Source organism: Caenorhabditis briggsae (assembly GCF_000004555.2).
Source record: "Caenorhabditis briggsae complete genome, chrII, whole genome shotgun sequence".
Lineage (NCBI taxonomy): Eukaryota > Metazoa > Nematoda > Chromadorea > Rhabditida > Rhabditidae > Caenorhabditis > Caenorhabditis briggsae.
The window spans coordinates 11,112,565-11,134,836 of NC_013486.2; the positions used below are offsets into that span (position 1 = coordinate 11,112,565).

Sequence of the window (22,272 nt, forward strand, 5' to 3'; positions counted from 1 at the left end):
GAGGAGAGATGGATATACGGTATTATAGGAAGATGAGAGAGAAGAAAATGGTACCCGTTCAACACTTAATAACGATTTTGGGATGATGAGGAGGACTAGACCGGCGACAACTTATTTTGAGACAATTAAAAAACAGGAGACACTGGGTAAAATGGAAACGTCCACTGGGAAAAAAAGAAATAATAAAACGGGGATCCTATCGAACTTTGAGAACTATTTTCTAGAGTTGCATGCTTTCCACCGGCTCGAATTCGTCTTGCAAAGAAGCCAGGATTTGAGCCTGCTTCACTGTTTGGATTTGAGTTTCGACGCGTTGAAGATCGGCAAGAATCTGAGCATCTCGTTCTCGCATTTCTTTCTAAAAGAACCAAAAATTATACAAAGGCGATTTTTTCAAATTGAATCGTACCATTTCTCTCTTCAACTGTTCGAATAGGTTGTTGAAATTGACCGGTTCATCTCCACTTTTCGATGTAGACGTCATGGATACACTAGACTGTTCTGGAGTCGAAGCACGATCCATCTCGAATCCACTGTCTGGATAACTGATGTCCATGGTAGCATTCTCAGAACGCATCGTCTGAAACTGTTGTGAAATTTAATACGAAGCTACATATGGCCTGAACGCCTATTGGGAGCCCAATTTGAAGAAAGAATTTTTGAGCAGAATTCGAATTTTAGAGAATTCTTAGTTAGCGGAACAACCTAGGTATTTGCTAGTGTAAAGAGATTTGCACATCATAGATTTTAATGCAAAAACATTAAATTTTCGCCCCACCCGCTAAAGCTATAACAAAAATTATTACCTCATCGTCATAATCGTCATCTAGATGATTCGAATAATAATTCTCATCTGACGACAACGGCGCCTTCTTCTGCATTCTTTCGATTTGGTTATGATGCATTTGATGATTCTCGTCATCGAAAAACACAGAAGACTTCTGGAAGTTGTCCACTGATGTGCTATTTTGTTTCTTTGGAAGAGTGGCTGATGTGTATATCTTTTTGAAGAATCGCTTCGTTGCACGAAGGAACGTCGTATTGCTCTCTCCGTTAGAACCAGCACCTCCACGTGGCATAACTCCGGATCTGTTCATTTCGGTCGTTGAGATGGCGTGTGTAGAGGTTGTTGAATATGTTGTGTGAGGACCGGCACTGTGCGATCTGAAAATTGAATTGGAGAAAATTAGCTTGAAGATTGAATCGACTGAAAGCGGTTGGAATACTGTAGCAGAAACAGTTTTTGTTTTTTGAAACGAAATCTGTTTTTTTTCAACAGGGCAAACTTGCAAAGGCAGAACAAAACACAAAAAATTCCGACGAAAAACATTTTTCGGAAAAAAGTGTGCGGAGTCGAAACTGCAAGCCTGGCATGGTTCGGCCGCACAGTTTTTTTTGCATATTTGAATACGACCATGAGGAAAACTGTGCGGCGAAACCGTGCGCAACTTTCAATTTCGGCTCCAAAACATGATTTTTTGCAATTTCATTCAAAAAATTTCACGAAAAACCATTTTTCAAAAGATTGGATAAACTGGAGTCAAAAATCGAGAAAACGACCTATTTATCTGAAGAATTCGAAGTAAAATTGTAAGAATGAGACGTGTTTTTCGAATGAAAAGTGCACGACTCGGCAACCGAGCGGTCCGGCAAACGACTGCTGAAGACATGTGAAACCCAATCCTTGGCCGCGAAATCTTTTTTTTCGCCCGTAGAAAAAGTGAAAAAGTGACAAACTTCTTTAATTTTACAACAGAAAGTCTGCGATGATGCGGAACTTTTACAGGATATTTAACCACAATGTGCTGTGTGACGCCTTCTTACCGATGATGTGCACTAGTTCCACTTCCTCTGTCAGAATCGTCCGTCGAGCTACCACTGTTCGTCTGTTCGTATTTCCGACGAGAACTTTGCGAATACTTCAAATTCCGTGCGCTTTTCGATTGTTGGTGATGATGATGTGATGTGGAAACGTCGTCTAGATGGAGCAGTCCACCACCATCCTTTCGCGATTTTCGAAGAAACGCCGCTTGGATCGGTTCTGTTGACTTGCCGGTTGAATTGCCGTTGAACGAGTCTGAAAGTATCAGTTTATGAAAGACGTCACCAATTTGAATATGCTAAACAGTCTCTAATTGAATTTTTCAGAATTTATTCGATGGAATTCGAAAAAAGGTGCAGTGAGAAAAGTTACAATTTAAATTCCCGCCTACTGTAGGACGCAAACACTCGCATATTATGCTTGTCTGAGAAAAAAAAAGGTTAGAGAGCATACTTGTAACGGGCCGGGCCATTTTTTTCGAGTTTTTCGATTTTTTTTTTGATCAGACAGACAAACAATCCGAAATACGAAAAAAAAATGTAAAAAATTATATTGAGAGCTCAAAATTTGGCTCAAAAATACAGAACTTTTGACACCGGGCCTTCCGGGCCGGGCCCGGAATTTTACAAGTATGTTAGAGAGTATTTTTTGCAGTCTGAATACGGTAGCGATATCGAAGCGGAGAGCCTAAATAGAACACAAACGGTGCAGACACATTTTCTCTGCGTCTCAACCTTTTTTTCTCAGACAAGCATAATAGAAAATTGCACAGAAACGAGATTTTTAAATCAAATTTCGGGCAAAATTTTTAAATAATTCCCATTTTTCGAGTGGATATAAAACTTTTATAATGGGGTTATTCAGGGAGTCGGCAAAAAAGAAATTCCAGCCAAATTTTCAAAGTCGATATTTTGACCCCAAACTTTGGCAAAATGTTTCCTATAGTTTTCTCCAGTTTTTCTTAAAGTTTCAGCCAGATTGGAACACTCTCCGAGTTTTCGCGGAGTTTTTTTCCTTTTTTGCCGACTCCCTGAATAACCCCATAATAGAAAAATGAAGAAAGAAAATTTCAAATTAGTCAATCACAAGATTTCGGAAGTATAACACGAATAAGAATGAGAAAACTACAATTATAATGAAAACTGTAAACTATGTCGTATGATAATTTCACATGATCAAACGTGCAAAAAACGAGGGTTTCTGTACACCAACTGGGCGCCCCACACTCATCTCAAGTAGTCGCCGAGTTACTGTTGTGTTTGTGCTCTCAATATGCGAACCTGTCAATTGATAAAACTACTTCTTGCTGAACCAGAAAGAAACCGCAGAAGATAAGAAAATTTTGGAATGCGACACAACAAACGGAATGTCTCTGGGCGGATGATTACCGACAAAAATGTGAGGAACGAAGAAACTGAAGGAGTGTTTGTCCAGTTTTCACGGAGACATGAAAATTGACAAAAGCGACAAAAACAGAAAGAGCAATTCCAGGGATTACCATTACGAGACAAACACTTTCGGAGTGAGAAAACGAAGAAAAAAAAACAATTACGAGGAAGGGAGACAAGTGTGAAAAAATAGAGTCATTGAGTGTGTGTTGACGGAGCCGGAAGGGGCACTCCTTTTGTTTTGTGCTCACTCTATAAATTTAATTGGGGAATGAGCAATTGAAAATTGACGTCATAATGAATCGCAAAATGAAAGAATTACAGAAATTCCAGAGTTTTCAGGTAAAAACGATCTCTGAATCACACTGGACGTCACTATGCCAAAACATTCAAAAGTGAACTGACAGCTGACCATGTGGAAGCAGTATTTTTGAAATTGCCCAATAAAATGATTTAAAACACAGCCTCTTTTTCATAAGAAAAGCCTTCAAATTCGAATGTTACAATACTAAAAGGTCCGATTCGAACGGGAAATGCAATTGAATCTTCTCTCGGTTTGATGAATTTCGACGATGAGGGAAAAAGAGAAAGAAGCAGTTGGAGACGATTTCCGTAGTAGCAAAAGGCATCGTTCGGAAGCTTCTTACGACACCGACTACAGCTACTATTCTCATTTTCATGCAACCACACGGGACGGGCGGGCTCCTTTCCTCATAAATATTTTGAGTTTATGGCCAAAGTGTGTGGTGGGGATGGGAAAAAAAAATAAGAAGACGAAAAGAAGAAGACACATGCTGAGACAAAATAACAGTGGAACCAGAAGAAGAAGAAGACCTCTTGAGAAGAGTCATTGGTCGTGAGAAAGAAGGAAGGACCACCATGTTATTTAAAACGAGAGAAGAGTACCCGAAGTAAAAGGAAAATGAATTTCAATGAATTAGGGGTTGAGAAGAGAGAGGGAGAGTATGTATATGCTAAACATTTCATTAGTTGGCATGTAAATACACTTTGTACTCTTGGCAGAGACTCGTACTTTTGATTCACTAAACTAGGGATACTAACGGAGGGCAATATAAAGATTCAGAACCAGAATACTTCACAGTTTAAAGTTTTCCATGTTCCGAGAAAGAGGGACATCTTTTCTTATTGACCCGGACTTGTCCCGTTTATTCAAGAGACTCTTCTGGCGTCGTCGTCGGGGGAAAGATGTAAAAAAGGTTTTACAACAAACAGTAACTGCCAAATAGAGCGTGAATAGTCGTTATTTTGAAACAGAAAACTGATTGGAATTCACTGTGTCAGAGAAATTTGAAATTTTGAATCTTTTGCCCGACTTTTATTTTTGAAAGTCTGGAATCATCACCGGTTTTATGCTACCGTAAACGCCTAGTAATTTGAATTCAAGTGATGACCTAAAATTGAAATCTAGGTCATGAACTAAAATTAAAATCTTGGTCATGACATAAAACTGAAATCTAGGTCATGACCTAAAAATTAGAATCTAAGTCATGATCTAGAAATTTGAAATCCAGATCATGACCTAGAAATTTGAAAATGTTGACCTGAAAATCGGAACCTAGATTCTTTTGATAATAAACAGTTTCTGTTCAATTAGACATTTTTTGTGCTCTTCATTTTTATTTCGGATTTTTCGAGAAATTTCGCAGGTCGCTATATTATATTTTCACTAAAAGAAGCCCGCCCGAACTGTCAAATATGAGCCCATATATATCGGCTCCTGTAACAGATATCAAAAACTGGTCAACTGACAAAATGTTTACTATAATATCAGCAACATTTTGCTAGTTGACCATTTTTGGATATCTTTCATAGGAACCTAGATAATTGAACTCAAAGTTCAAGAACAGAGTGCTTACTGTATGTTAGAAAAAGCTAAACAGACTTTCGCAAAGTTAAGATTTGAACTACAGTAACCTTCCATACATAATGCTAGTCTTTTGTCTCAAATCTGACATCAAATGCAGTCATTGAACAATAAAAGAAGTGTAAAAAAGTTATAAAAATGCGAAACGAGCCAACAGTGTCTTTTTTCGTTTCTTTGACAAACCTTGTTGTTCGTTTCTCGCCACGACATACGATAACTCGTATACCATTACTCTATACGAATATCAGTTGCAATAGCAGATAGCCAGGGGTCAGCAGTAGTGATAAGAAGATCCGGAACAAAAAATCGGACAAAACGTTTTGCCCTCCGGACGACAGAAACTTCAGAAGCGATGGACAACTGTTCCGTGACAAAGAAGCCGAGGGCCGCCGTGCCTTGGCACTTTCAATTAGATTCGTGTCCCTCATCTGAACGTGATGAGACCGAGAAAAAAGTGGAGGGGGGAATAGGGCGAAAGATAATAGAAATCAGAAGAGACATCGGATTCCCAAATGTATAGCAGGTGTCATCTTTTCGCAACATTTCTGTGGCGCCCTCCTCCTCCTGATATATGTTTGTTGGTTAGCAAACATTTCGCTTTTTGCATCTTTTTTTCTTCTTTTTGCTATGCATACTGATAGGATTCCGGGGTGGAATCAGTGGGAAGAGAAGAACTGCGGTTAGCCCGTTTTATCGGTTTTTACACACTAGGTGATAGCTCAGAGAGAAAATCAAAAGGAAAAAACATGTCAATAAGAAAAAGAACTCAATTGGATGGAAAGTGCTCTGATGGGATGCAAACTTGATTTGCATTCACTTTCGTCGTTTTTTGTCGCAAGAACACTTTGAGCCGGAGCCAGCGAAGAATGCATTCAGAAAGAGTTTTTAGAGTAAGGAAAGAGTAGAAAAAAGAAGAAGAAGCAGTTTGGCACAAGTACAATTTGCATAAATTTCAGTTGGAGATTTCAATGCACTAAAAAAGTTGAGGATCGAAGTTAAAGATAAAGAAGCCCCCACCCTTTGCGCGCACTTTGAACGCAATTATCTCGGTAACTATAAGCGATATCAAAAGCTTGTTAATTGATAAAATATTGGTTCTATTATGCTGGATAAGTTATTAGTTGACCAACTTTCGATATCTCTTGTAGGAAACGCGATAATTGAACTCAAAGTTCGGATAGGATGGGCTTGCACGGGTTCCTATCAGACCAATAATTCAGAATAAAGAAGTTCAGGTTCAGAGACATTCGAATTTTTGTAAAGAATCTGGGTGAACGTCGTTGAATCAACGTTTCCAAAAAAAACAACATTCTTTTTTTTTCTTACAACAATTAAAATTTTGACATGTTTCCAGAAGACGAAGATGGATAAGACGTACCAATTATGCGAAAAAAAAACAAACAAGAAGAAAAAGTCAGAAAAAAAGAAAGGTAGTCCAAAGAATATTACCTGAATTGGCTCCGACAATAGCCAACGAGAAATCCTTAAATGTAACAAGCCACGCCCATAGATCGATGAGCGACAGAATAAAGAACATCCGTCGCCTCCAGCGCGTCTTCCAAAGCACCCACGTCAGAATAATCAGCTCGTGGGGCGGATAATGTTGATAAAAAAGTATTGTTGTCAGTTTATCGATAAGAGAGAGAAGGGGGTTAAGCCCAACCTTTTCCTCTCAAAAGATGGCTTCACTTCCCCGAGTAGTGAAACCCCCCTTGGGTTGATTCAACTTTGTCAATAAGACGGCCGGTCTTTCCGCGCAAAGAGCAACACACTAGTACAGTAGTACGTGAAGCTTGTCAATGTTGAAAAAGACACGAGAAGACGATGTCTCATTAAGTTTCCGAAACATAACATGTGTAACGTTCGGATTATTAATCAAACCATAGAAGTGAAACAAGTTTTGTACACGGTAACTGGTCGGCTCAAAATAGGTTTTCCGAAAAAAGAAAAGTTGGAAAAATTAGAAAAAAATCCGCCCGACGAACACGGATTAGAATGATGGTTTGGGTCTGCAAACCGCGAAGAGCAAAGACTACGAAGAACACTTGCAAAACTTGGGAATGTTGACCCAAAAGATGACATTTGACATAATTTAGGGGATGAGGTTGGAAAATATGCACGCGTTTTGAAAACCTCGGGCTTTGTCAATCTATAGAATGTTTGTCATAATATAATTTGTCAATCTATAGAATGTTTGTCATAATATTTATATCTTTAAAGAAATTGAGATAATTGAGCTCAAAGTTGCCGGTTTAGCAAGGGCTCCTAGGAGAGGAAAACTTTTTTGTTTCAGTTTTCCGAAGGAATAAAAAAGTAGAGTTTCAGTAACCAGAAAAGATATTTTCTTCCACAAAATATCCATTTGTTACTGTAGGATTACAGTAGCTGACAACACACTACATGATTTCAGACTCAATGTTTCGATAGCCTCACGCCTTCTCGAATTCGGCAAACTTTGACTCAATTTGTCTCGGTTCCTGTGAAAGATCAGATACCAGTCAACTGATGAAGTGTTTATCAAAATATCAAAAATATTTTGTTCGTTGACCACTTTTTGATATCTTTTACAAGAATCGAGATAATTCAACTCAAAGTTGACAATGTGGGGGCCTTTCTATTACAGGTTTTACGGTGACTTCAGACTCAATCTTCCGATAGTCACATCTCTTCTTCTCAGATTCGGTTTCCTAAATTTTTAATCAAAACCATCTGACTTTTTTTTCTATTTGCTGAACCCTGAATCAGTAAGATCAATTACACTTTTTTCTATTTACTTTGATTTCTTTGATAAATATCAAAATTGTTCTTCTCCTCCTGCTCATTGATCTACTCCCTTAAAAAGTTCCTCCGAAAAGATAAAAAGAAAAAAGATCAAGTAGCAAAAACAGTACAAAAGGGGACAATATCTCGTGATTAGAACGATACAATGGACGACGGCGAAAGCTCAAAGGAGCAAATACTGGAAGAAATCGAAAAAAAGGCACTTGAGGCATAAACTGTTAGGTAAGGAATAATTGGAGAAAGAGATCACAAGTGACCGCCGAGGCGAAACAAGATTTGTTTGCTATGCTGCTCATAAGGCTCGGGAAAAAAATGGAAAAGAAAAAGAAGACACCGCCTGTTTGTTAATGCTCAACGAGCCGTAAAAAACAAAAGAAAAATAAATACCGTTCAAAACTTTAGAGACAATGGATCGAAGAGGTGAGAAAAATAGAAAAAAGAGACAAAAATGCTTCTATGCAATCTTTTTTTGTGTCTCAAGTGTTCTTAACTCGTTCAAGTGGGTGGCAAACGAGGTGGTAACGTTAAGAGTATATACCCTTTTCCTATTTTTTCGGTTAAGAATGATATAAATCAGAATTTGGATATTATAAAGAAAGAAGAAGACAATTGGTGGTGGCAGAAGAAGGCAACAAACCAAGCGAATTGGGTGAAAGTTGCCATTTTGAAGGACGTTTTGATGGGTGGGAAGGTAAGGAGAAAAAAGTATGAAGAAGGAGAAAAAACAAAGTGAAATGTCGGATTAGATGAAAAAGCAAGTAGGAGATGATGGGCAACGGCTAACTGGTAGGAGATAGATTTCACTACCGGAATAGTTTGAAGGATATGAAATTGTGTTTTCTGAGATGAAATTGGATGTTAAGTAACTGATATTATACTGGTACAAATATGGAAAAATTGGGGTTGTTTAAGAAAACGCTGGTGGCTGGAAGTCAGACAACGACAACTACAGTAACTTGAAATCATTTAGTTTTTTCGGACTTTTTTCTCGATTTCCGTGCGTAAAAATCAGTATACCTAAAAATCAGAAAATTAGAAATTCAGAACATTAGAAATTCAGAAATTTAGAAATTCGGAAATTCGGAAATTTAGAAAATCGGAAATTCAGAAATTGAAAGAATCGGAAATTCAGAAACTCCAAAAAAATAAATAAATAACGAGAAATAAATTCTGAAACATAAAAATAACTTTAGGTTACAGTAGATGTACACATCTCCGATTTAAACCAAAATAACAATAACAATTAATTTCAATTTGCCAGATTTACAGATTAAGCTGAGATTTAAAAAACCTAGATTATCAGCTTTTTTGTGGCAATTTTTTTATATTTTTCTATAAATTCTAAAACCCGGAAAAACCTCCTTCCAGCAATATCCTTCTAAACAGACAACCTATTTTCATATTGTTGCCAAAAACAAAATAATAAGATTTTAATCAGAAGGTATTTCAAAATGAACAGGTTTGTTCTCGGTGACGTTCTTCGGTTTCTTCAAAGATTTTCAGCTTCAATTGAATGAAAAAAAAATCCGAACGAATGAAAAATGAAACTGTAGGCGGGAAACAAAGAATGGCACATTCATAAAGTGATTACTCATTACATTACAGTTTTCATTCACAAAGAAAAAACAGATGGTCAAAGATTTTTGAGGAAACATAAACCAGAAACTTTTTGAATGAATCAGAAGGAAACAAAAATTAGAAATGCAAAAGTGATCGGAGGAAAAGAACGGAGGGATTGGATAAGAGACCAGATGGCTATTGGGAATCAAAAGGGGATGGGCATTACCTATTCATATGTATGCGAGAATAAGATTTGGGAAAAGAAAGTAAGCAAAACGAGAATATCTGGTTAGGAGAATTGAGAAGATTTGAATTTCGAGGAACGGGCAAAACTGGGAACATCAGAATCCAATACCGTGAATAGAAGAGCTCACACACTTCCAAATTTGAGCTCAATTATCTCAATTCCTTGCAAGATATCAAAAATGTGTCAACTAATAAAACAATGCAGATATCATATCAAACAATATACCAGTTGAAAACTTTTTCATAACTTTGACAGAAGCTGAGATAAATTGACTCAAAGTTTGGGCGCCCTTCTATTAGAGGGTTTACAAACCAACTCACTAATATCATCTCTACTGCTCACGTATTGACAGTATTCCGTGCTTAAGAAGAAGTCGTTGGTGTGATTCATTTTGTTAGGAAGACCTGAATGAGACAAAGTTAATAGAATCAGGCTAATTGGGGAGGACGAATTCTTTAGAATTCAAAAGTTGATATGGTCATTATGGAGGTGCGAGCGGCGGAAAAAAAAAACGAACGAGATAAGGGGCATTTTGACGGGACGAGAGGGAGGTTGTAACATCGTAAAAGCTGTTGTTTTTTGTTGTGCTAATTGGCATTCCAAGTCCACCAAGATAACGATCGGATCGGGAGAGATTAGAAGAAGAGGTGGGGAGAATCGGGATTCAAAAATTTTTAGTAGGAGGTGATGATCTCCATGAGGATAATCGAAACGTTTGAATTTTGATGGAGTACCATCAAATACAAATTTCAAATGTATAATTCACAAAATCCGAATTATGAACTACCATAATCGCTCTGATAGAAAGTCACTTAACTCGTCAACTTAAAGCACATATATCTCGGTCTCTGTGAAAGATATCAAGAAGTAGTCAACTGGCAAAATATTTATCACATAATCAAAATTATTTTGTTAGTTGACTATTTATTGCTACTTTTAAAATGAGCCGAGATATACAAGATCAAAGTTGACGGATTGGGTGACCTTCTACTAGAGGAAATACGGTAGCTGAACTTCAAAAAAAAAAGAGAATTTTAGTGCTACTGAACTGGCTCGGGTAGTTCCATCGAATTCCAAATATTCCGATTTCATGAAATTTCGGAATTTCAAAGATTGTGATTTTTAAGATATTCGAATATTTCAACTTTTGAAAATTCTCAAAATTTTCAAATTTCTAATTTTTCTGAAGTTGACGGGTTGGGTGGCCTTCTATTAGAGTACTTACGTCATACGCTTCCATCAATCCAACTACACACTTTTCCAACAAAAAAACCTTACCTAGTGATAATTGTGTGTGAGTATGGTGAATGCGTGAAAGGTTTGGACTGCTCTCCCCGAGACGACTGTGCCGTTTATCGACACTCAGAAGACCAGATGAAGGACCAAGTGTAGAAGAACCAGTGATTGGAGAAATAGTTGAAGACGCGGCGGCTGTTGACAGATGGTGTAGTTCCGGAGAGGAGCTGAAAATAGAAAATGAGAAATGATGAGAGAGGGAAACGAAGAGAGAATAAGTGCTAACTTTTCATTAGATTCTGGATTTCCTACTACTTTAAAGAAAATAATTCCAGAGATAGAAACGTGCAAACTTCAAGAGAAAGACTAAACAATTAAGAACATAACAAAAGGATTAGGAAAAAAGACAAAAAGTCGAATTGGAGAGAGTCTTTGCAAGAACATGTGGATTATAGTGGCCAATGGTCGCAAAATTTATAAACTGACAGTTGTGAGAAGAAGACCCTCAACTCTGGAAATTGATCTCAATTCTCTTTTTTTCAAGTTATCTGATAACACAGACAGCTGATTGTGTATTTTTATCACAAAAGACAGCAGTTGGACTTTTTCAAGATTATTTCTTGTTTGACATCATGATCAGCTGTTGGAGGTAATTTATGTTTCCAGGATGGGAAAACAGAAATCATAAATTCCTATTTTTTGAAGTTTGACTACTGTACATTTCTCAAATCTCTTCTGCCGAAATAGAGAGCCCAAGTGACATGATCTTCTCCATAATTGACGTAATTTTTGAAGAACACAAATTGAAAAAAAATGTTCAAAAAAGGCCAAATCTGGACTCCTCGGGAAGACCCTTGAAATTTGTGCTCCTCTTTCGTATTCCGAAGGAGACCGGAAAGTGTCTCCCCAAATGTTTTTCTCAGTTTGTGTGTGCTCATGCTCAAAGAGGAGTCCAATCGAGGATGTATGGAGAGAAGGACAAAATGACAAAAAAAAGTTGGTAGTTGGCCATTTTGAAGAAAGAAGGGGCAAGAAGAAAAGTTGATGGGAATTTAAAAGCAGATAAGAAATGGAAAAGAAAGTGTTCTGCCAATAAAATGTTTGTTGGTGGTGGATGGTGGTGGATGGTGGTGGATGGTGTTGGGTGGAAAATGGGTGTATGCTTTTGTTTTGTGTTCGTGTTTCTAGATTGAGTTAAGATAAGAAAAATTTGGGAGAGGAGAGACAGGAAATGACGATTAATATTGAGTTAGAGAGGAGGAGGACAGAGAAAGAAGACCAGGAGCAGATGGAGAAAATGAAGAAGGAGCACACGCCATAAATATATGTCAAAAGAGTCAAATTATTGATGAGAAGACCAGAGGGAATCATATTACATGACCATTAAATTTTAAAATTTGTTTTCGCGAAAAAAGTCAATTTTAAAATTTCAAATGATTTTTAGTAGGTAGAACTAGACTACGAATTACCGTAAAAGCCGTAGAGCCCCCACACTATCAAACTTGAGCCCAATTATCTCGGTTCCTATACAAGATATCAAAAATGTGACAACTGATAAAATGTTTCTGGTATTATGATAAACAAATTATCAGTTGACAACTTTTTGATATCATTTGACAGGAACGGAGGTAAATTGGATCAAAATTAAAAAGTTTGGATGCTCTTCTAGAGGTATTACGGTAGCTGAACTTCATAAAAGTGAGTTTTTTAGGTTGTCAAACGGGCTCGGGTAATAGGTCAATCGAATTCCAAACTCTCCAGTTTTGTAATTTTGCACTTTTTTAAATTTGTTTTTTTTAGAATTTACAATGTTAGAATTTTCTAACATTTGGAAATTTTCGAAAATTTACATTTTCTGAATTCAAAACTTTTCGGAATTTTTGAATTAAAAAAAGCGTTTACACAAACTTCCCAAGTTTTTAAAAGTTCGAAATTCCAGATTCCTGAATTTCAGAATTTTTGATTTTTTGAGATATTGATTTTCAGATGTTCAATTTTTTGAATTATTGCAGTTTTACTCTAATTGCCCTTCTGTTACAGGTTCTACGGTATGTCCGAATGTCCAAAGCGAATAGAATTGAAAAAATCACCATGAATAGGACACCTTTGCTGGTTACTGTATGAGCCGATTTCCAAAAAAATTCCAAAATCGAAAAAGTTGATGACTACGGTATTCTTAATAATTTCAAACAGAAGCATTCACCATCCTCAAAACTAAAACAGTAAACAAGAGTCTGGTGACAGACGGTACCAAAAATCTGGTTGAATAATATAGAAAACAATAATGATGATCTCTGGGGATGCATCCAAACGAATGAATTCATAGAGAAAGGAAAAGAGGGACAAAAAAGTTTTTTTGATGAAAAAGGTCAAAACTGTGAGAGAGATATAGAGAGAAAAAGGTGTCCAATTTGACAGAGATTTCATTTATTTGCACACCTTTTGGCGAATCGTTCGAAAATGAGAAGAAAACTGTCAAAATCTGATCCATCAAGGGATTTTGGCGGATTCGGGGGAAAGTCCCAAAAAACAATTTGGCTCTGGGAAAGGACATATCTAGATTATGTGTCGGAGCACAGAAAGCTATTTCCTCTTAAGACATACACAAACGAATAAGGGGCGGTACTTACTAGGGTGAACAGACGAACAGAAGAAGAGAGAAAGAGCACAAGATGCTCATTGTCACCCGACTACCATATAAGTCAACGTGTATACAATTGCAAACATATGGTTGAGAACGGCAAGGGGTTGCTTATATGAGAAACAAAAAAGAAAGGGTCATGAAAAGTGTTGAGATTTGTGGATGATTATAAGTCAAGATATATGAGAAAGAGGCACATGGAAAATTTCAAGAAGAGAGAGTTGAGTGACAAATCATGTCAGACGAAAAGCAGGAGAACCCACCCGAAAGATAGATCAAGAATCGGGCGTGTTGCTCTATGTCTCTCTTGACTCGAAAATATACACAGTGGTTTTTGAGATCACTAATAGCAAAGTACGTGAGAATGTGCGAACACTTTGGGAGAGATTTTTGATTCTAGAGGTCCAATTTTTTCGGAATTTAGCTTGTCAAAACCACACCAGCATATATGTCATATTTTGAATCATATTTTGAGTTTTTTGATTGCTCCAGCTTTGAAAATAATAAAAAATTGGTAGCTCGGGGTTAGCCAGTCCTAAAAAAACAGAAATTTGAAACCGAACAATATTTTTCAAACCGAACAATATTTTTCCAGGAAGAAAGTGTCCTAGAACCTGTAATAGAAGGGCCCCCATACTGTACAGTTTGAGCTAATTTTTTATCTCTGAAATTCTGAAATCACACAAAATTCAGACTTGCTGAGAAATTTCGGAAGTTCAGATAAATCAAATATGAAATTTCCAAAGTTTAATATTCCAAAAATTCATAAATCCGGAAATTTCGAGAATTAAAAAATCTGAAATATCAAGAAATTTAGAAAATCAGAATTTTGAAAAATTGAAAAGATTCCAGAATCTACAAATATTCAAAACCGCAGAAAGTTCGAAATTTTAAAAATCAAAAACTTCTTCAAAAATCGATATTAACTAGTTTTCAAATTTCCTGAAATTCAGAAATCTGGCATTTCGTCTTCTTGATAAAATTTGAGAATTTTTTTCGTGAAAAGGAATTTAGTTCGTCAAAACCACACCATCATAAATCAGATTTTGAGTTTTTTGATTGCTCCAGCTTTGAAAATAGTAAATTCAGTAAATCAGAAATTTTGCGATTTTGAGAATTTTCCAATATCACAAAAATTCAAAAATCTAAAAACTCAATTTTTTGAACTTTCGAAATAACGGCAATCGGATACTGTGAACACTGTAATAGAAGGACCACTTACTTTTAACTTTGAGGCAATTTATCTCGGTTCTTGACAAAGATATAAAAAAGTGACCAACTGAGAAAAAGAATATCATAATATCAGCAACATTTTATCAGTTGATGCATTTTTGATATCTTTCAGAGGAACCGAGATAATTGAGCTCGAACATACCTGGGAGCCTCTACATTACAGGTTTTACAACTAATAAAAAAACCTATCTTTACAAGAAAAAAAGAGTTTAGAAGTACTAGCAAAGCTGAATATCTGCAAAAAACGTAGGAATCCCAATTTGAGAGAGTGTGTTTGGGGGTCGGGGTGGTGGATTCATAAATAGGTAGCCCTTCCGGAATACACCATTACCTTTTCACTCTGGGATGAACATTCTGGGGAGGGAAAACGTACGAAAACAAAAGTCAGAGAACCGGAAACCTGGCTTCTTCTTCTTCATCTACAAGGGATGTGATTGAAGGTGTCAAGTTGCGTTATGACTTGAAAAAGAACAAATGTGGGAGAAAAGGAATCAGCTGAGAGATGAGTGACGTGGCAAATGGATGGTGACTTAAAACTAGTAGCTAATCGGATAAGAGGGAGGAAACGTACTTCAAAAGATGCGAGGAGCAAACATTAGCCTAATCATTATTAACAGTTGTAGCTTAAGAAAAATCAAAAAAGGGGAAAATCTTGGAGAGAAAAAAAAATAGAAATCGGATATTCAAATGGATGAGAAATTAGTGGATTGGGGTGCGATTTGTGCGATTTCGTTCTTCAAAAAGTGCTCTCCTCAAGGGGGGTTTCTCAAATTTCATTGTTTGTTTGTTTCGATTTGACAAAATGAACGGAAAAAGAAAAGAAACGATTGAAAAGTGTTTCTTTCTGAGCGAGAGTGGTACTATGTGTGCTTTTCTCTATTGCTTATGTGTGCGCATATGCCATTTCAACCACATTATCTGAAGAAATTCATGATAGCAATTTTGTTTGGGAACTTTAGGAAGAAAAAAAGTTTCTGAAACAACTGCCTGGAAATTATAGGCAGTGAAAGCTGCAATAGAAAGGCCCCATACTGTCATTTGTTGAAAACTTTTTGATATCTAACACAAGAACTAGGGACCTTTCTATTACAGGTTTTACGGTAGTTTACAGTAATTATAATTTCATCCTTCTTTCTCTTTTCAATCATTTCAAAAAGATGAATTTCTATTCGGATGAATATCTGAGTGGACAGTGTCAGATAATCATCATCATTCGATTTCAACGTACGCCTCCTCCGTGTCCTTCAATTCAAAAACGGTGGGACTGCAGCTTTGAAAAACGAAAAACGTCTCAAGGTTAGATTTCGGATGACCATCAGGGAACGGCGGCTTAATTGCGATGATGGAGGTAGAAAGAGAGCATGGAGGACGTGTGAATGTTGCCAGTGTAAAATTGGGGGATATTTGAAAAAGGGGATGTTCAGTGAACTGACACTAATTTATGAGTTGTTTAGGGGTCACTGGAAAACATGGATACAAATTGGGAGAATTGAAAAAAAAGAGAAAAAGTATTCTTGAATTTTGTAGGGAGCATAGAAAATACTACTTCGCGAAACCTGTCATTGAAAGATCCCATATCGCCATCTTTTAGCTCAATCGGTTCCTGTCAAAGACATGAAAAAATGTCAACTAATAAATTGTTTATCATAATATCAAAAATATTTTATCAGTTTACAAATTTCGGATATCTTTCACAGGAATCGAGATAATTGAGCTCAAAGTTGAAAGTTTGGGTAGGCTTCTATTACAGGAAATACGGTGGATTTGCAAATTCCTGTAAACATAAAAAAATAGGCATGAATGTCAAAAAATTCGAATATCCGTTAAAAAAGTCCATGCAAATAATATTAATAGAATGATTCCAATGTTCCCAGAATCTAGAAATGTTCCAGAAATTTCAGTTCGAAATTTGAAATTGATTTTCAGAAAAACCAGATTCTAAAATCTGAATAAAAATTTCAAGAGCTAATATCAGTTCTATTTACGGATTTTCGAAGACTTAAACTGGTTGCTCTTAATCAACAACTGATAGGCTTCCTTCTGAAAAATCTTATCAATGCAAAACAAAATATTGACAAGTTGAGCTCTTCAAATCGAAATATTTTCATTTTTATCTGAAATACCGGAAAACCTGTAATAAAAGAGCACCTAACTTTCAATTTTGAGCCAATTTATCCCGGTTCCTGTCAAATATATTAGGAAGTTGACAGCCGATAAATTGTTTATCATAATATCAGATGTATTTTGTTAGTTGATACATTTTTGATATCTTGCATAGGAGCCAAGAAAAATTGACTCAATGTTGAGAGTGTGGGAGCTCTTCTATTGCAGGTTTTACGGTAGGTTCTTCTAGAAAAAAATCAACTTCAAGAGAATTCAGATCCCTTTTGATCTGGAAGAAAGTGCGTCTCTTTTTGATCTAAACGGCTACAATTAAATGAATTCCTTGTCGTCCTCTTCATTTGTTATTCTTCTTAAAGAGGCACTAAAATACTCATTCACATAAAAATAGACATGCCCCTACTGAGTGATTTGTTCTATTGGTTCCACCTCATTTAAGAAGACAATCAAACTGAATGAGAACGATACAAACATGATGAAAAAGGAACAAATCAAAATAAAACACCGAAGAATTGAAGGCTTTTCAGGTTGCAGAGAAGAGAGGAAACTGCTGAATGACCATCGGCAACGACAATTAGTATACAGAGAGTAGGTATAGGGATAGGATGGATACATGAGGATTCAGAAGAGAACGAGACACACAAACGAACTGGTCGGCAAATGCGAAGAACAACGCGGGATTTACCTTTTCAAAGATTTTTGGGAGGAGGAACATCCCAACCCACTATATTGTTATCCATATAATCCTATTTGCCACATTAAAACTGAGGTATACTGTTCGGAAGCATGAGGAACGTTTTTAGGGATCGAGGCTTCAAATTATTGATACAGTTACCGTAAATCCTGTAATAGACGGGCCCTCACACTGTCCATATTGAGCTAGCTTATCTCGGTTTCTGTGAAAGATAACAAAAGTGAGTCAACTAATAAATACTTTTGACATTATGACAGGAACCGAAATAAATTGGCTCAAAAGTAAATCTCAGGGGCCCTTCTATTACAGGTTTTACAGTTTCCCAACTTCAAAAAATGAGTTTCTTTAGGCTAATAAGTCGATCGAATTGCAAATTAACCGATTTCAGAAACTTCAGCGTTATTAAAATTTTGAAATTTGAGATTTTTTCGGTTTTCGAAACATTCGGATATTTGGAAATTCTCTAACTTTCAATTTTTCTGATTTTCTGAAATAAAAACTTCTCGGATAATCTGAACTTTTCGAAAGTTTTTACGAAATTCCCGAAATTTCAAAAATTAGGAACTCCAGTTTTCTGTATTTTAGAAAGATATTTTGAAATGTTGAATTTCAGATTTTTGAATTTTTTGCAGTGTTGAATATTCGGAGACGTTCTAATTTTTTGAATATTTTTAAAATTTCAGATTTTTAATTTTCGAAATTTCTAGCAAAATTCAATTTTCGAAGTTTCAAATGTGACTTTTTTGAAATCCTTAAATTTTCAGAAAATCTAAATTTTGTGGAATTTTCGGAATTTTCGGAATATTCAGAGATCAACGAGGCCTTAACAAATATCAGATAGTTTTAAAATTAGGAAGATGTACAGTATCCAAGCGACAGTGAGATTTCTAAATGTGAAAAAAAAAGAGCAAAGCATCAAGATAATGACAACAACTCAAAGACATGCCACTCACCATTTGAGTCTAGACATTGGCTCTTCCGACCGTCGTTCCGTCAGATTCCTCGCTCCACCGACCTTCCATGTTCCGAATGCAACTGATCTGAAAAATGCAACTGATCAAAAAAACAAAAACTGATGCTTCAGACCTAGGCAAATAATTTGGAGGGTACAGAAATTTTACGGTCATTGGGGGTATAAAAATGTTTCAGGGGCACAAAATATTCTATTCGGGATACAAAACAGCTGCAAAATTGAGTTGTGGAGTTGTGGAATTGTGAATTTTTACCCCTAAATTGTATTGTACCCTCCGAATTATGTGCCCTGTTCCTAACCCTTTAGCTTTTAGAAAACAAATTGGGTTACGAAGGATTGCAGTTAGCATGATCACGTCTTCTGGGAGGAAAGATCGGAGTACAGTAGTACCAATGGGCGGCTCCAGCCGACACAACGCACCCACGCAGTCGGAAACTAATTTAGGACAACAGTAGAACGTTCACGTAGAAAATAATGGGAAATTGTAACAGAATGAAGGTAGGTGAGACTAATGGAAAACGGAAAACAATGGAAAAATATACAACGTTTTGAACAAACTACCGTACCTGTACTGCCTACGAGCATTCATAGTCATCGTGGAACCTTGTTGAAAGTAGGCGTCGGGCATGTTCCTCCGTTCCTATTCGAATTATTATTCTTTTTTTTTTTGGAAAGTGAGAAGACGTCAATAGTTGAGTCTGGAAATATGAATTGAGGTGAGAGGGAAAGGGGCATTGTCATCGAAAAACAAGCATCACCAGGCGTACAGAGAGATGGTGAATGACGGGAACGTCACTATAAATAAGAGAAAAAAGAAGAAGAAGAAGAAGCAGTGGAGAAGAAGAAGAATATGATGAAGGCGTTTGCAGAATGAAGAACATAATACTATAAAAAGGTGAAGGGGTCTTATGAGATGATGCTGAAATAGGTCAGATTTGTGAGGAAATGTGTGTAGGTGTGGAAATGTGTGATAGAAAAGGCACGAAGAAATTTTCCAGGAGATACTGTAAAATTTATGAAAAAGGAGTCCCAGTACGGTCAGTTTTGATAAATTGCGTCAATAGTTTATTGTGAAGCAGTTTGTATTTTTCGGAAACGAATAAGTTCGAAAAAAACTGAGAATTAGTGAGAACGTTCGAACCGTTAAAGTTGGTGGCCTAGAAAACTCAACTTGCAAAAGTTAGGCCACTATGTTAAAATTACTTAAAAAACATACAGGGCGAATACCAGGTTCTTTCTAAGCCATTCACCATTGTGGCTTAAAAATCCCAACTTGCAATGGTTAGGCCACCATTCTAAAATGGCTTGAAAACGTTATAATTGAAAAATCAGGTCATTTCTAGGTCATAAAAGTCGGTGGCCTAGAAAATTCAACTTGCGAAAGTTAGGCCATCAGGTTAAAATCACTTTAAAAACATCCAAGGCGAATATCAGGTAATTTCTAGTCTATTCAAAATGGTGGTCTAGAAAATTCAGTTGCGAAAGTTAGGCAAAAATAGTGAACTGAATTTCAAAAACCATTAAAATCTTTCCGAATAAATTACGAACGATTTTTTGAAAAGTTGTGGAGGCTCTTGTATTGGAGGTAAAGGTACATTAATCAAGTTTTCTAAAAACGAAGGAAAATTAAATAAATTGTAAATAGGAATTGAAAAAGTCGAATAGCTTTTTTTGCAACACAAGAAAGATTTGAGCATTTGGAAGAATTTAAAATTCCTATGTTCTAAAACTTAAAACCCGGGGAATTTGAAATGGACGTTGATAGTATTATTGGCGGTCAGATCATCTCTATGCCTTATAGCCAATGAAATTTGAGAAGCGCGCGAAATTCGAATCTCAAAAGGATCCATCTGTGATGCTTCAAATCAAAGAAGAACCTTTTTGGGGGTAAAATGACTATAGCCGAGAGAAACTGATAGTCGTCAAAAAGAAGTGATCGGGAGGAAAAAAGAATCCATGAGAACAAGTAAATGATATCAGGAACCCGAGCAATAGTTTCTCATGGTGGCAATCAAATATGTCAACAGAACGAGAGAAAAGCGGCCTTGTTCCAATAAAACCAACGAATGGCACATGTCGAAAGGATGGTGGTAAAAATATATAAACGATGCCATCCGAAAATTAACGAGAGCAAAAAGAAGGACCACCAGAGACAGATGATAACTAAAATGACAGAGGGCAAGGTCATAGAGCATCTGCATGCTGCTCTGCAACTGAGATAGAGTGAAGGAGGAGAAGGAGGATCTCAGATTTCTTAAAGGAAGATCAAAAGAGAGAAATAGGGAATGAGCAGAAATAGAAGTGTGGGTGGGAATTCTTGAGGAAATTATAGATTTGCTGGTCTCTAGAATTTCGCTGTCTGTAACTTTAAAAAAAACAACAACAACACAAAAAGAATTCAGAAATTCAGAAATTTAGAAATTTTAAAATTCAAAAAATTCAAAAATTCAGAAATTCAAAAATTCAGAAATTCAGAAGTTCAAAAATTCAGAAATTCAGAAATTCAAAAATTCACAAATTCAGAGTAAAATGTAAAAATTCAAAGAATCAATAGTGAAAGTGACTTTTTAATGAGAAGGGGTTATCCCCTAAAAATGGAAATTACTAGAATTTTTGAAAAAAATAATAAATTTCTGAATTTCAGGTACCAACCGTTTCTGAAATACAAGACATCACAGACTTCCAGTTTCACAAAATAGTATCTTTCCAAATCAGAAACTTCTAAAACAACTTTCAAATCATCGCCAAAGGTCACCCTTGTCCAACCCAAAATCCCTATTGTGTACTAAAGAAAGAAGCACAACTAAATTGGATCACTCTACGAGAGACAGATGTGTGAAATACTACGATAAACAAATCTCTATCTCCTTCTTCTCAAATCGCAGCTAATTTCGAGTTCTTCTAAATTCATGAATCTAGAAAGAGCTCATTCAGAATTTGATAGGATAGAACTGATTTTTTCCGGGTGCAAACTTTTTCAACAGGAACAAAATAATAGAAAAACGAGTGATCAGAGGAGTGAGAAAGAGGGGTGTAATCCAATCAAGATGCAAGTTGAAAAAGATGAAAAGAGAGGATTTTTGATGTTGTCCGACATGAAATGAGCAGCCTTGCGCAGGTGTCAAATACTACGGGGGATCAACTGTTGCAGCCGATTGGCGTGATTTATTGGGGTAGAGGATCATGAAAAATATCCCATTGGTTTTTTTTTCAAGTTGGTAGTTCCAGAAACTCTTTCATTTTTTGTGGAAATTGAAAAAATCCAGTATTTGAATATCAAATAAATTCCGAATTGTTTAAAAAAATTTTTGTCTATCAGCGTACTCAGAAAAATTCCCAATAAAAATATCTACAACTTTTTTGAGGGCCCTTGAACTGGTAAAAGGGCCTAGAATAGTTTAAAAGGGGACATCGACCAAAAATGTATATAATTTTTCCATTAACATGTTCCCAAAGTTGTGTATTTCCATAATTTTACTTCAAAAAAATTCAGGACCAAATTGAAATCTCCGAAAAACGACATCGAAAGTGAAAATTTCGCTATGAAAACGTGGCGAATATAGACGTCGCCGTTGGTTTTTTTTATATGTGTGCAGGTTTTGCGTTCTGCATACACGAGAGCAACACGAAAAGGTAGACGAGAGAGGAAACAAGAAATATACTCCTCACTTTCACACTTTCTGCTCCGCTT

At 36.4% G+C, this 22,272-nt stretch overlaps 1 protein-coding gene across 1 annotated transcript; it reads right to left on the minus strand.

Moving 5' to 3' along the window:
• Positions 1-220: 220 nt before the first annotated feature.
• Positions 221-19,209, minus strand: CBG20685 (the record flags this gene model as incomplete). The annotated part of the gene is made up of 8 exons (XM_045242684.1): positions 221-358; positions 410-580; positions 807-1,164; positions 1,825-2,077; positions 10,004-10,087; positions 10,962-11,146; positions 18,562-18,648; positions 19,148-19,209. 8 exons carry the CDS (start codon positions 19,207-19,209, stop codon positions 221-223), a joined length of 1,338 nt encoding a protein of 445 aa, XP_045097108.1.
• Between the last annotated feature and the right edge of the window lie 3,063 nt (positions 19,210-22,272).